General features: G+C 38.7%; 1 protein-coding gene and 1 non-coding gene across 5 annotated transcripts in view; both read left to right on the top strand.

Annotated features, from left to right (window-relative positions):
- The window catches only part of UBAP2 (ubiquitin associated protein 2), an 88,385-nt gene that overhangs the window by 43,587 nt on the left and 31,108 nt on the right, over nucleotides 1-13,690 (top strand). For 2 of the 4 annotated variants that reach the window (XM_026039681.1, XM_026039672.1), the window contains exons 9-12: nucleotides 5,291-5,343; nucleotides 10,127-10,194; nucleotides 11,669-11,858; nucleotides 12,716-12,929. In XM_026039681.1, the coding sequence (XP_025895466.1) occupies nucleotides 5,291-5,343; nucleotides 10,127-10,194; nucleotides 11,669-11,858; nucleotides 12,716-12,929 (525 nt within the window). Of the gene's footprint in view, nucleotides 1-5,290; nucleotides 5,344-10,126; nucleotides 10,195-11,668; nucleotides 11,859-12,715; nucleotides 12,939-13,690 lie in introns of all 4 variants that reach the window. The other 2 variants (XM_026039666.1, XM_026039664.1) reach the window with 1 other exon arrangement.
- On the top strand, nucleotides 12,161-12,244 carry LOC112948117. Its single transcript, XR_003249537.1, has one exon. It is a non-coding gene; the product is annotated as a small nucleolar RNA SNORD121A (small nucleolar RNA).

Genomic DNA, 13,690 nt, shown 5'->3' with positions numbered 1-13,690 from the left:
TGTTGTTCTTGTCCACACTTGGGAACCACCAAGTGACAGGACAGRTGGCTTTCGCCTTCCACCCTCCAAATAGAGGATGTCTTGTCTGATCTCTTCRTCAGGTTCTGAAGTCTACTGAAATGGTTTCCACAATTTATTTATTTATTTTTTTTGTGTGTGAATCAAGTTGTAAGGAAAGAACTGATACTGAAGGCTGGTGTGTCTTGGGTGGAATATTTCAGCTTCATTGACTCCTACTGTGAACCTCTTGAGGTGCAGCTTTCTAAACTCTGTCAAAGCTGTTTTTCACTTAACTGGAGAAGACAATAACAGGTTCAGAGTTTTGAGACCTTATCACTCTGCCCTGTAGTTCAGTGTGGCTGAGTGGCACTGAGTAAATTAAGGGCTATTGAAAAGGAGCTCTTGTGCCAAATACAGCATCTTTCCAAGGCATTACTTTTGAAGGGACTTAGGGTATAGCAAACAAAACTGCACTTTCACTCTGAGTCATGTTGGTTTTCCAAATAAGTTTATCAGATAAGGAGTTGGGAGATTATTTATTGAATTGACACTTCCTCCGTGAATACAGCTTGCTGGTGCTCGCTATATAGCAATGCGTGGCAGGGTCCGTTGTCGCAGGTTTTACAGAAGCAATGAGATTAATCGACTACAGAGAGGGGAAAAAGAAAATGAAGGGGACTGCAACAGAGGTGTAGAGTATTTCTCAGTTAATTATTAATGAACACGGCTTTAAGACTGTGTTTTACAAACCACTTGTGCTACATTCCTAAAGTCAACCTGAATGTTTGTGACTCTTCCTGCTCACAATGTGTAGCCTTCATTTGCCTCCCCTGTTGCAGCTTCCCTTCCCTCTTGTATGCCATTTCTCAGACCTCATTAACAAAGTATCCGACCGAGGAGTAGGAATAGTTGGCTATGGCTAAACTATCCTTGAGAGTATGAATGAGTGCGTCTACATGAGAGGTTTGCTCTAGAGCAACTAGATTGGTTAAAATTCAAGGCTCTCTAGTTAATGGGTGGATGTTCTATTTGGAGGCTAAATACCTTTTTGCTGTTAGGSCCAGTGCCTATTGCTTACGTACACTGAGTTTTGATGAAGCAACTTAAGGTGTTTGTACAAAGCTGCTAAGTGTGGTGCAGAGAATGTGTGAGAAAGCACATGCTGGAGTTTGCCCTGGCTCCATTGGATTGAGGCTTARGGTACAAATTTGTCTGCATGGGAAATTTTCTCCAGAATAATTTTGTTGATGGGTATTTGAAGTAAGCCTAGTTAGTTTGGGAATGTTCTGTTTGGGTGCTAAGTACCCTTTCCCTCTCAATTTAGTTTGAATTAAAATGGAAGAACACGGTCTGTGGTAAAACAAACATCTGTGTATATTAATATAGGGAGAGAGGTTTATTTTAGAGTGTTTTTTTCTTTAGACATGCCCTAAGAACATAAGGAACAAGTCCCTAAACCAACAAAAACAGATTTGTTTATTAGTTCTGGGCTTTATCAGTTTTATCCAAGGGGGAAGCACTTTCAACTTTGGAATGGAAAGAAATGACTTTCCATTCTTTCTTAAAGACTTTGAGTGTTTTCAGAGTGGAGGTTGCTGGGACAGGAGTTGTCAAGCAGGAGAGGGTATTGGGGCAGAGATGGGATTGGAAAAGGGAAATAGATGTTGGGGGAAGCAGCAGGAGACAGTGTGTGGGGTTGGAAGCAAAAGGTACAAAGTAGAGCTGTTGATTTGTCTTTTTAATAACAAGTCCTTTTTTTTTTTATTTTTATCCTCTTCAGTTGTGATGCTGTTTTGCTTGTTACAAATCAACAGACCTAGTAATAAAGAAGTTTCCAATGTAGAGTTGCCAAAGATGTGAATGAGGAGGGATATGTCTGCCTCAAAATTCATACTACCTSCAGTTAGGATGTTGAAGGGTGTAAAATAAGACTATGCACAGAAGCACAGGAGGGAAATCCCTCTCTTGTTTTTCCAGCCACTTCCCAGCCTCTTTTCTTCTTTCATCTGTAAAGAAACCAACAGAATCAGTGCACTGTACCTACAGGAGCTGGGGAATTAGTGTCTTTCATTTGCACTTGCATTAAGAAGGAGATACCAGGCAGCTACCTGGAGGAAGGCTAAACTAGTTATCCGTGTTGAATGTTTTATGAAGACTTCACTCAAATCTAAACTCTCCATAGCTCTGCAATTCAGAATATTTTATAAGTATTTCCTCTCCAAGTTGGTGCTTGGAGAGGTCCAGCTTCAAAATTTTTTTCAAAAAAAAAACCCCAGAATCCTTTTGTTTCTCCAATTCATTTGTTCTCTTGTCTTCTCTGAAAAGACTCTAAAACATCTTGTCATGAATTGTTACAGATGCCAGAAGAATTGTAGGAGGTTAAACGAAAAGCTTTTCTAGAAGCATCATGATGAATTCTATAGAAAGTTTCAGTGGTTCTGTGTGACTAAAATTTAATGTTGGAATAAAAGAGGAGGAAAAGGTGAAATCTGGTTGATATAATTTAAGTGTACCTTTATTCCAAATAACTTACCATTGATTTCCCTATGTCTTTCTCTTTTTTTTTTTTTATGGTAGAAATATACAGTTCTGTGGCAAAGAAGTTCCATTTCTGAGAAGGAATAAGCTTGAACAGCATGTTTGATATTATTTTTACAGGCATGCAGTGTATTCCTTCTCTTGCCTTCTTCATAATGTACAAGGCAATGGAGGATCCTGAAATTGCATCTGTTTCTATAACAGAAGTTATGGAGGTGGTCACATCTCAAATCAGATTATGAAAATATGCATTCTGATAATTTACTGTATCTCTACTTTGGTACTATTTCATAATTTTCACAATAAAGTTTAGTTCCTGTTAGCTTGGTTATGAACAGCCTTACATTACTTTGAAGAATGACAAGCAAGAAAAAATAAGTCATAATTCATCTTGTCAAGGCAGAGGAAGGGAATTGTGTGCTTGGAAGCTGTAAGTAGTTATTTGTTTTAGGACTGGTGTTTAGTTTGGAAGAAACATTCTAAGGAAACCTTCAGATTATTCCATTATTGTGGATGTGATCGATAAGATTAGCACATAAGTTTGGCATAGACCAAGTTAAAAAAGAATTTTCAGGGGGATAAATGGGGAATAATTTAGAAGAGGGGGAAAGAAAAAATCCAAAGATTTCATTGGAATAAGAGATTGGAGGAAGATGGTTAAGCTATACTGAGAGCATATAGTACAGTTTTTATTGGCTTTATGACTCTCTTCAGATGAATTAATTTGGTTTTGCAGAAAAAAAAGGTGACAATTATAGATGGAAGTCTAGTTTGAAGCTGGTGTGATACACATACTAGAAAACAAAGCATGATTTTGCTGGAAAACAGAACTGGATAAACAGTGTTTTCTGGCCAGACCTGCAGGTAAAGGTAGGGAGAAGAATAAGTGGGCTTACAACAAAGCCAAAGTGGATTTGGGGCAAAAAGGAAGCTGTTTTGCTTGTGGCGAGATCGGTCTTGGACTCCTTTCAGTTTTAGCAAGATGTTAGTAAATTGGATTTAGTTCAGAGAAAAGCAGTGAAACAATTGAGACTGGAAGCGTTGGCTTTAGAAGCTTAGGGTGTGGATAAACYATACCAATAAACTTAACAACTTGGAGAAGCTAATAGAAGAATAAGGGGTTGTGTTCAGTATTTGAAAAGAATTAAGTGGGGAGGTGTTTTGGAAAGTAGGATCAATCTTGAAATGGAATGGYACGGAGGTGTCCCAGGCCCTTATCCCATGCAGATTCCAACCTTCCAAAGCTGGAGGGGGATACTCAGGAGTTAGGCTTGTTTTGCTTCGGGCTRCTTTGTGTCCCAGAGCTCATTTGGCTCTTCTTCCTTTCCAAAATATCTATAGAAACATGTGGGTAAGACTAGAAATTCGAGGCATGGTTATTATATCTGAGCATGCCAAAATTACTATTATTTTTAACAGCGCCTCAATGTTTTGCAGCGTGTAGAAAGCTCTTAGCTAGGGGCTATTTGGTGAGCACAAAAACATGTTTCAGGCCATTTTATATTGCTCCACAGAGCCAACACAGAGTGGATGTTACCTTGCTCAGGACCTGCCAAATAATTTTGGATTCCAAGGTATAAAATCTGTCCCCTTTCCCCTCTCTGTGTATTGTCCTTGTGGTAGGCTTGTTGGGTTCACTGGATTAGTGCCATCAACCCTACTCTGGCCTAGATGCTGCTTTGTAAAATGTACAGAAGATTGCACTAATTTAGTGATTAGTTTAACATGGACTGGACTTGGTGCTGTCTTCAGGGGCCTTTCTTCCTGAATGATTCTGCTTCCAAGGGTTCCTAGTTAAATAAAAGGGTGTGATTAAAGTGGTTCCTCTTTGCTTTTGTACTTGATGAAAGGTGATGGTACAAGATACCTCATTGCTGGTGTTTTCCTTGCTTGTGGTTATAGAGATTAATGGAAGCCCTGTTTTTTTGCTGGAATATCCTTACTCGTGCTTACGCTGGTAGATGAGGCCTTCAGACCATTTGTTCCTCTTGCATGTCCCTTTCTGCTGCCCCTCTGGAAGGGATCAGGTTATTAAAGCTTCAGATTGGTTTCCTATCATTTTGCCACTGCTGCTGCATGCTGAAGTCTACGCTGCGCTCTGCTCTTTGCCACCTCGGCTCCGCCACGCGTTACGGGGAGCGGCGTTTTGCTGTTACGGTGGCAGCCCAGACTCTTGTGGTGCTCTCTGGTTTCTACATATGCTTTAAAATCAGATTGTCCTACCAGAGGGGAAAGAATGGGGGTTGTTCCTCTCTGAGAAGAGGGTTAGCATGTTGGGAAGAAGCTTCAAGAGGTAGAGCTGGGGGCTCAAATTTAAGTATATCCAAAAGTAGGATTGTGGAAGTTGGTGCAGACGTTCTGGTTTTGTTTTGATTTGACTCTGGACTGGATCTTGAAGAGCCAGGAGGAGGGTTGGGTGACCTTTCACTGTCATTGTGGATGGGTCTATGGAGGAAATCCTTGCCCAAGTTTGGTGTTGATYGCTCTTGTTGCAGACATGTTTGTGTAAGCAATGTCTGCTACTAATACTGGCTAAGAAGTTCCTGAAATCATAAATAAAGCTTAAGAAAAAAACATTTCAAAATTTTAAAACTGCAGACCAGTTGTCAAGACTTTCCATATTTTCAACTACCATCTTCCTTGCATTGTGTACCACTGATAATAAGAACGGGATGGCTTTTAATGCAGAAAGGTTGAAATACGATGTATTCAGTTTTTAACTGCTTTTCTCTCCTTCCCCAAATTACAATAGGTGCATGGAAGAATTCAATAGAAGAATGGACAGCAGAAGACTGGAATGAAGATGTAAGTGTACCTCAGAGGATAGACAGCATTCATTGCTTCCTTTTTTTTAAGAGTCTATGTTGTCTTCAGAAATTCAATGACCTAAATAGTACTGTGCTGTATGTATGCAATGATACTACTTARCATTTTTTTCCTGGCAGTTCTTGTTGAAAACAATATATATTTATGTAATCGTACTCTTTTGAATTAAATTTAAAAATACTCATTTATTCTGGTGGGTGAACTATTAATGTATAATAACATTTTAAGTTGTGTCCCACATTAAGTATGAAGGACTTACAGTTGTGTTGCTGAATACTGATGAGTGTTAATTCCATACTTTTCCTAGTACTGTGTGGAGACATCAACTATCCCACGATTTTTATGAAAATAATTTGTAGTACTTTTTACTGACAAGTTTAGCCTCATCATTTGATCAATGTGCTTGAAATGTGTGTAACTGTTTCAATCAGCCCTCTTCATGTTCGGAAGATTAGAAAGGGAGTTAGTAGTATGAAGTTATCACTTAGTTCCTTCCTTTCATTTCATTGTGATGTGTTGTCTGAAGCRCTAGAGCAGTCTTTATTATAGCTCTTTAACAGATGAAACATCTTTATGTCTGCAAAGTACTTGGCATATTTAATTTATTATTTAAATGTTTGTGTTTTTAAGTTGCCATTCAGTCTGCTGTATCAAATCATTGAGCCTAAACAGGTTAGGCAACAAATCAGGTAACAAGCAAGTGTGGAAAGGAAAACATAGTATTAAAAACGCTGTTCATCTTTTGTAGGAACAGCTTTAAGTAGGAGATTATCTGAAAACTCTTGCTTTCCCATGTAGGGTGCCACATCACTGTTATGCCTAGAAATGTGTGAATGTCCTGGTATAACAGAGCCAAAAAACTGTGTCTTAGGTGTTCAGGAAGGTGTGGGTTTGGAGGAAATAGGTAACATTTTAGAATTCATTCTATTTCCAGTACCAGTTAAGATGCCAGCTTCTGATGCTAGTTCCAGATCTGCCCTCTATTTCTGGCTTGCTAAGGATAGGGAAATATCTAATTTCACTAGTGTGTTTGGTGCTGCTATGGTACAGCAGCTACAGCATAGGAGGTATATTGAGCAATGCTGATTAAAGATGGATTTATTTATCTAGTTTTTTTTAATTAATAGATTTGGGTAATTTGCATATGAATTTTAAGTGAGCGACAAATGAAATCTTTAGCCTGTCATTAGTTTTTATTACTTCTGGAATGCTTTAAAACATCCGTGAAACCTAGAAGAAAGGGTTGGTGTGCTAATGCTCAGAAAGAGTGAGTGAAATGGAGAGCTGGGGGGAAAAGAAAAAAATAAATAAATAAAAACAAACAAACAAACAAACCCCTGCAAAACCCCAAACCTAACCTACCTGTCTGGGGAAAAATAAAGGAAAAAATGATTCATCTGATTTAAAAAAAAATAAAAAATAAAAGGAGTTTAGGAATGCAGTTTGTTCCACTAAGTGGAGTTGTATGGAAAAAAAGAGTTGCCTCAAATTGTTCTTCATCTTTAAGTAAATTATGAATTAACTGTGATGATAGAATATGGCCTCCTATGACAGTTGATCTTGCAGCTTTTTTGTGTGCTGTTTTTTGGCAGCATAATGTCACAAAACACACGGGTGGGTTCAGATCTGACTTTCAGATTTCAGCGGGTCTCTTTCAGGAGGAGCCCTGTGGACACTTGCACGAGGGCTGCGGGGCAATCCCGCGCTAGACCAGCTGCCATCCAGTGTGCAGAAGTGATGTGGAAGGAAACTTAAAGTCACTGCTGGATAAAACGTGTGGGAAATGCAAAAATTGTTGGAATGGAGAATAAAAGCAAGCTTATCACGCAGAGAAATCTGGAACTCCTGCTAGACTTGGCCAGTTCTAGTGAAAAGTGTTTTGATTTGGCTGAGCGTGTATTTCTTTTCTGTGCAACCTTAGTTTTCTTAGTTACAGAACAAGGGGCTATTTTTTGGAAAGTGTCAACTGAAAGATTTCAGGGTTATAGGGGACAGTGAAAATAAATTAGAGAGGACAGTAAGCCTTTGAGGCCATTGAAATGAATATGGAAGCTAAAGTATTTTCTGACTGCAAATAAAGATCAAGTGCTTTTCCAAAGAATATTTTTAGTTAAAAGTATTGTTCTCCGGCCAGATAAAAATTTCCTAGTTAAGTATATGAGCAGCTGGGTGTGTAGTTTTATTTATTTGTCCTGGGAAGGATTAGATTTTTTGTAATCTAATAATCCTGTATTAAACAGCTATCACTGTTTCTCAGCATATTGTTAAATAGTGAGTAACTACTTGCCGTTTAAAAATTGGAGGCTGCATTTTGTTAAAGGGGTGTTCAGGTTTGGACGGTGAAGGAACAGATACATTTTGAGGTGATATGAACAGCTTTGTGTTTTCCTATTAAATTTGTGATCATTCTCTCTCATCTAAAGAAACTACACTTTAGCTGCAGAAACTGTCAACAGAGGAGAAATAGAACTCATACAAATTGCTGGAAAGGGGATAAAGGCATCCGTTTCCTGAACAATACGGTAGTTTTAGCTTTTATTTGAAGCAACAGTAACACATAAAAATATTGAAAGTATGCTTTAGTTAAGTGTTTCTTTTACCCGAAAGCAGTATGAAACTTTGGGTTTTTTATTTTTTAAYTTCAGTGTTTGATAACAAAAATCGTAGTAAGGCCTTGTTGTTTCTGTTTTGTTAATGTTGCTTCTTATCGGGATGCTTGAGTATATTTTTTGTCTGCTCACATCTCATGTCAACTGTCCGTGGGAGATGGTAGCTAGTTGTTAGCTGTGTTATCTGTGTGCTGCTTGGAGAAGGGTTTTACCCTTGGCACAAGAGCTGAAAGATGTAGGTAAGGCCATTCCCAAGTGAAAGATTCAAGTAAAACGTATGGTTAGTACAACCAGTTTTCTCGGAGATGATGATACTCCTGCTAAGAAACAGTGGCTCCATCTGTGTAGCTACTTTCCAGGTGCTGCAGGTATTATGTCAGATACCATAAACCATAAATTATGGCCAAAACCATAAAGCAGATTTTGTAACTTGATTTGAGCTTGTGGCAGTGTTTGCCRCAGTGTATGACTTAAATCTGAGTGTAGCGGAGCTTGGTAGCTGGAGACTTTGTGTGCCAGGTGTTTCAGGATTCCTCCCTTGTACTTGGAGCTTTTGGGTTGTCATGAACATCCTCCATTTCCCTGATTTGCTGGTTTTCAGGGTTCATTGGTGTTTCAGCTACTGCTGGGCTTATTCTGGGTCAGGTGACTGTGAGAAACTCTTGGCATTGCAAGGAATTTCATATTTAACCATGGGACTGCAGACCGGAGGCTGCCACTCTGCCATTAGCTGACGCCCGTGAACTGTGTAACGCAGGGAGCTCATGATGCTGCTGATGCAGCTTGCTCTAAAATAACATGTGGGAAAGGGACCAAGCAACAGAGAGAGCCTTTTTTCTTGCAAATAAACGTGAGTTGAGATTTCTTAGTTTTTTGGTGTTGCAGACATGCAGCAGTATTCCCAGAGCTGGAAATATTGGTTTCATCTTGGTTTTAAGATGAAAACGTGCATTSGTAGCAGGGAATGGGGAGGAAATGGAAGAAGGAACTGTGGCACATTTCATTTTTTGTGAGTTTTGAGTGTAGGTGGATGCCAGCAAAGTACGTGAGATTTCCCTTGCTTCTCTGTTTATTGCTGTTTGTGTAACAGGGCTTGAACGATTTCTCTGGAGTGCTCAGTGACTGCTCTCAGTCAGCCCTGCTGTGTCCTTGTTAAGTCAGCAGTGTTCCCAGTCAGCTGAATGTGTTTGGGTATATGTGGGCTTTCAGTGGAGCTGCCCATGGGATGCCAGATCAAGTTAGCTTGTGTCCTTGATGTCCTATAAGATGTGCTGCCACCAGTGCATGCAATTAAAAATGCAGGATTTCCTGCAAGAGTTATATTCAAGTATCACTTTTTTGTTTTTTAACTAAATAGGTCAGACATTCTTTGATTCATGCAGAACTACCGTAAGGTTAAGGATCTTAATGTGCAAATTTGATTTCAACTATGACCACTACATATACATCTATTYGTATTGTTAAATTAAGCCCAAGTTTAAGAGCCTTTCTAGTTACAAGTATTCTTGTCAAAAGAAGGGAATAGATGCTAGGAAGTTGCAGCTGCTTAACTCAGTTGTTCAGACAAGCTGTTTAAAAACAAACAACCCCCCCCAAAATGTCCTTAATTCCCCAACAGCCAATACCTCTGCAAGTTACTCTTTCCTGTTGTATCAGAAGGGTGATGTGAGCTGAAGAGTAAAACAAAGGTATAGATGAAATGAATGACCAGGAGTGGTGCCATRTGCTAGACTTCTGAACAGCATTTATCAGAGCTCTGCTGAATCCTAAGCTATGTCTATCTAAGCTGTACTTACATTGAGAATGTATTTGCTGTCACGTTAGTTAATTTCTATTAATATAATCTTCCCTTAGACGGTTGCCCAAACTGGTATGGTTACACTAGCGTGTTCAATAAATTAAATTTTGCAACATATTAGTTAACTTGGTCTGTGTTTCTATGGGAAATAATTTGTTAGACTATTTTTTTTCTTGTGTTTTTAATGGTTGTATTGGCAGTTTTCATGACTGGTTGTGGTAGAGTGGCATTACAGTTATCTGAAAGTACGTGACCAAGATGGAATTTCTGTAGACACTGCAGCAGTGATGCAGGTGATTTGAAGCAGATGTTGTCAGCATACATATGGTTAAAACACTCTTACTCTTTCTTTTAGCTTTCTGAAACGAAGGTCTTTACTGCTTCCTCTGTTCCAGCTGAGAATCATGTTACTCCTGGGCAAAGGTAAGATGCTCTTMCATCTCTTCCTCTATGTTTAAAAATACTTCATTTAGTTTGCATGCATTAAAATATAGGTTGAATAAAACACAGYCAGAACAGTCTTGGTCAGATTGCTGAAGCTGATTTTAAAATTGTGGAAGCCTTGCTTGGAAATAGCTGGTTCTCTGTGATCTTATGTTACTTGAATTTGACTTTGGATGTGGAGCCAAGGTTGTCAAATCCGTGAGGATAATATTCCAGAGAGTGTGTCTTTTACACAAACACCTCTATATATGACAAATATAATGATAGAAGAGCTTGCATTAGCAAGAAGGCAAATTTCCTGATGGTCATTAAGGTTACCTAATTAGTCAGAAAGCAGGATATCTGAAAACTAGATGGCCTTAATGCTCCCAAGCATCTTGACGGAGCTTTGTTGCTATGCTTAAGAGTACAGTAAACTTCACTTACAACACGGGTGGGACTTGGAGGCAGAATGGAGTCAGTTGCTATAGAGTCTATGTTCTTTTACTTCCTAAAAGTGCTTTGCATTAGTGCTGATGTAAATACTTTCTCAAGTGCATGTCCCTCAAATTGTTTAAGAAAACTTTGTAGTTTATAACTTTAATTCTAGCTATTTTTCCCTATTTTTTCCCCTTTCCGAAAGAAACTTTTTGAATGCTTGTTTCAGTATCTGATCGATATATCTGGTATATGTTATCCATAGTAGTAAAAGTGCTAAAAAGCAGCTCTTCAGTTTAAGCTTGCAGTGTATTTGGGACAAGCCTCAGTCAGATTTTTTTAGGAGTTTGTTTTTATTGTAGGAGTGCTCGGCTAAACCTCTGTTTAAATATGTCACATGGTAAAACGCCGTGTTAAATATACCAAAATACGTGTTTCTTACTCTCCTTATGTGTGTTAAAGCAATTTTGAATATGTGCCTACAATCTGAGAAACAACTTGGTCGTGCAGCTTGCATCAGGCCGTCACTCAACTGCTGCTTGCATAATTTTATCCATTACCATCCTCATGCCCACCTTCTACAGGGATAGGCCTTTGATCCCTTATTCCTTGTAGAAGAATTGTGTGATGTACAGGGGATGTGGATTATTGAAACACATGATTCTGGCGGGTAGAATTCACTTAAGTATGATACTTTTTATCTGTTGTTTCAGTTACATGCTTACATTAAGCATATTTACAATGCTTACAATGAGGCATGATGTGGTAGAATCTAATCAGATTTGAGGGARAGTGCAAAAAACAGTTTGTTTCTCGATATAGTGGAAAGTCTCAGCAGAATTTCCCTTTCTAGAAGAAACTTCTATTCCATCATGTCATATGGAGAGTTCTTGTATGGTAGGTAGCCAAGTATGATGCATGAAGACTTGCTTCCATTTTGACTATGGCAGGTTCTAGATACTCTTAGTGCCTTCTTCAATATCAATACTGCACAATTGTCATTTTTAGTCTAGCTAAACTTGGCTTTTTCTTACAGCATTGATTTGGTAACACTGCTTCAAAAGCCTGTGACTTCCACCCAGGAGACAGAAGGCAACTCGTTTGAGGCTCCCCAGCAGCAGACCTTTGGCCAAGCCCTAGTCTTTACGAACTCTCAGCATAGCACCCAGATGGCATCAGGAACTGGCAGCTCCGGTGCTGTAAACTCCTATTCTCCTCAGAGTCTGGTAAAGTTGTCTTACGGTTTCTAAATACTCCACAGCTTGAAGCATAAATATTTCAGATCAAATGACTCTTCCAGTAATGGCTAGTTCATGAGATGTTTCAATATTTGTAAAATTTGGGATGCAGATGCTAAGGGAACTGGTTTGAGGATATCCTCACAAAAATGTAGAATACGTGACTTTTTCTGTTTTTGCTATGTTCTTTCATAATCTACACCAAGTACTTGATGAAGGTATTACATGAAGGAGGAGTGTAATGCATCATGATTTGGAATGAAATTGTTTGTTTATAAAGTGAAATTCGGTGCCAGAAAACGATGATGTGGTATTTCCAAGCACATATCTGACTGTTCTTTGTGGAAAACTAACTATTTCTGAGTTTTCTGGAGTGAAAAAAGTGGCTTCCCATCTTTAATTATTTCAGAGATTTGAAATGGATACTTGATAGCTTCTCAAATAACAAATTAGAGCTATTAGTACATGTGAGGTTGGGCGGCCAAACCTGTTAGCTGCAGCTGCATGATCCCAGGTTCAACCAGTAGCAAGGCTGATAATGTCTCCCAGTAGGCACCTACACAAACATATATGCAACATACATAAACAGCCTGCTCCTCGGTGTCTCCCCCATAGAGAGAGACATCCACCCTGTTTCTTAGGTCACTTTGCCCCTTCTTCTGGCTTGAGATGGTCACACACTCACTTGCCTTCCTTTGCTCACTCCAGTTGGTAATTGGTTAGTAATCTAGAGCTGAAAAGGGTTGAACTGTTGCCAAGTAGCAAATGTAGACATTGATGTTAAGAGTATGTTTCAAATTACTGCATGCTTATCTGTGTGTATGTGTCTGTGTGTGTTTTGCTAGTCTGCAGTTCTCTGTTCTGGCTTTGGAGAACTTGGATCCTCTAAATTGGCAAATTCTACTGGATCTCAAATCTTGGACCAGTTGAAATCTCCAAGTTTGGGTCAGTTTACCTCTCAACAAAACAACAGTAGCTCTACCACCACTACCACGACTACCACCTCATCTTGGGATCTGAAGCCCCCCATTTCTCAGTCCTCAGTCCTTAGTCAGTTTGGTAAGTTTGGTAAGTTTGGAATGGACTTGCTATATGCCTTTTTTCTTTTTCTTTTGATAATATACTTTTAATTTAATTGGATGGGGCATAGAACTCTGTGCTTATTTGCTGATAATGATGCTCTGAATTTATCAAAAAAAAGTTTTGAGGGATTTCAACTTATCAGTAGAAACGGTGCATCTTTAAAAATTGTTAAGCTTACATTTAGTGGTGTCTTTTAACATACTTAAAAAATAAATGGAAATCTAATGCGACTTTGTTTTTCAACAAATTGTAAAGGATACTCAGTTCAGTCATTTTTCTGTACTGCTTCTAGCTGGGTGCCATATTTTGCCTTTCTACTTTTCATTTTTTATCTCATAACCACTGAGGGAATTGCATGAATTTGCAGTAAGCATTTTGTTCATAACTTGCATCACATATCAGCGCTCTTCCGTCATGTGCAAGTCTGCACCTGCTGAGAAGGATGCCAGTTATGTATTTTGTCTTTTCATAACTGTATTGATTTTTCATTTAGTTGAATAAAATTAAGTTAAATGGGTAAAAAAGGCATGAATTTTTTTTAGGCCTTGTCACTTGTGACAGTGCTCTCACTGTGAAGAGAGATAGGTCTTATGTTTATCTTGTGGTTGTATATGTCTGCATGTTTCCAAATAGATAAGCAGCCAAATGGGTAGAAGTTATAATCTTTTGCATGCAGTGATGCTGCTAAAATGTTTATGTACATTTCAAGTTACTTTCTGGTGCAACTTAACAACCGA

Source organism: Nothoprocta perdicaria, unplaced genomic scaffold (genome assembly GCF_003342845.1).
Source record: "Nothoprocta perdicaria isolate Ctin4 unplaced genomic scaffold, notPer1 scaffold_10, whole genome shotgun sequence".
Classification (NCBI taxonomy): domain Eukaryota; kingdom Metazoa; phylum Chordata; class Aves; order Tinamiformes; family Tinamidae; genus Nothoprocta; species Nothoprocta perdicaria.
This window is presented reverse-complemented; position numbering and strand designations above follow the sequence as displayed.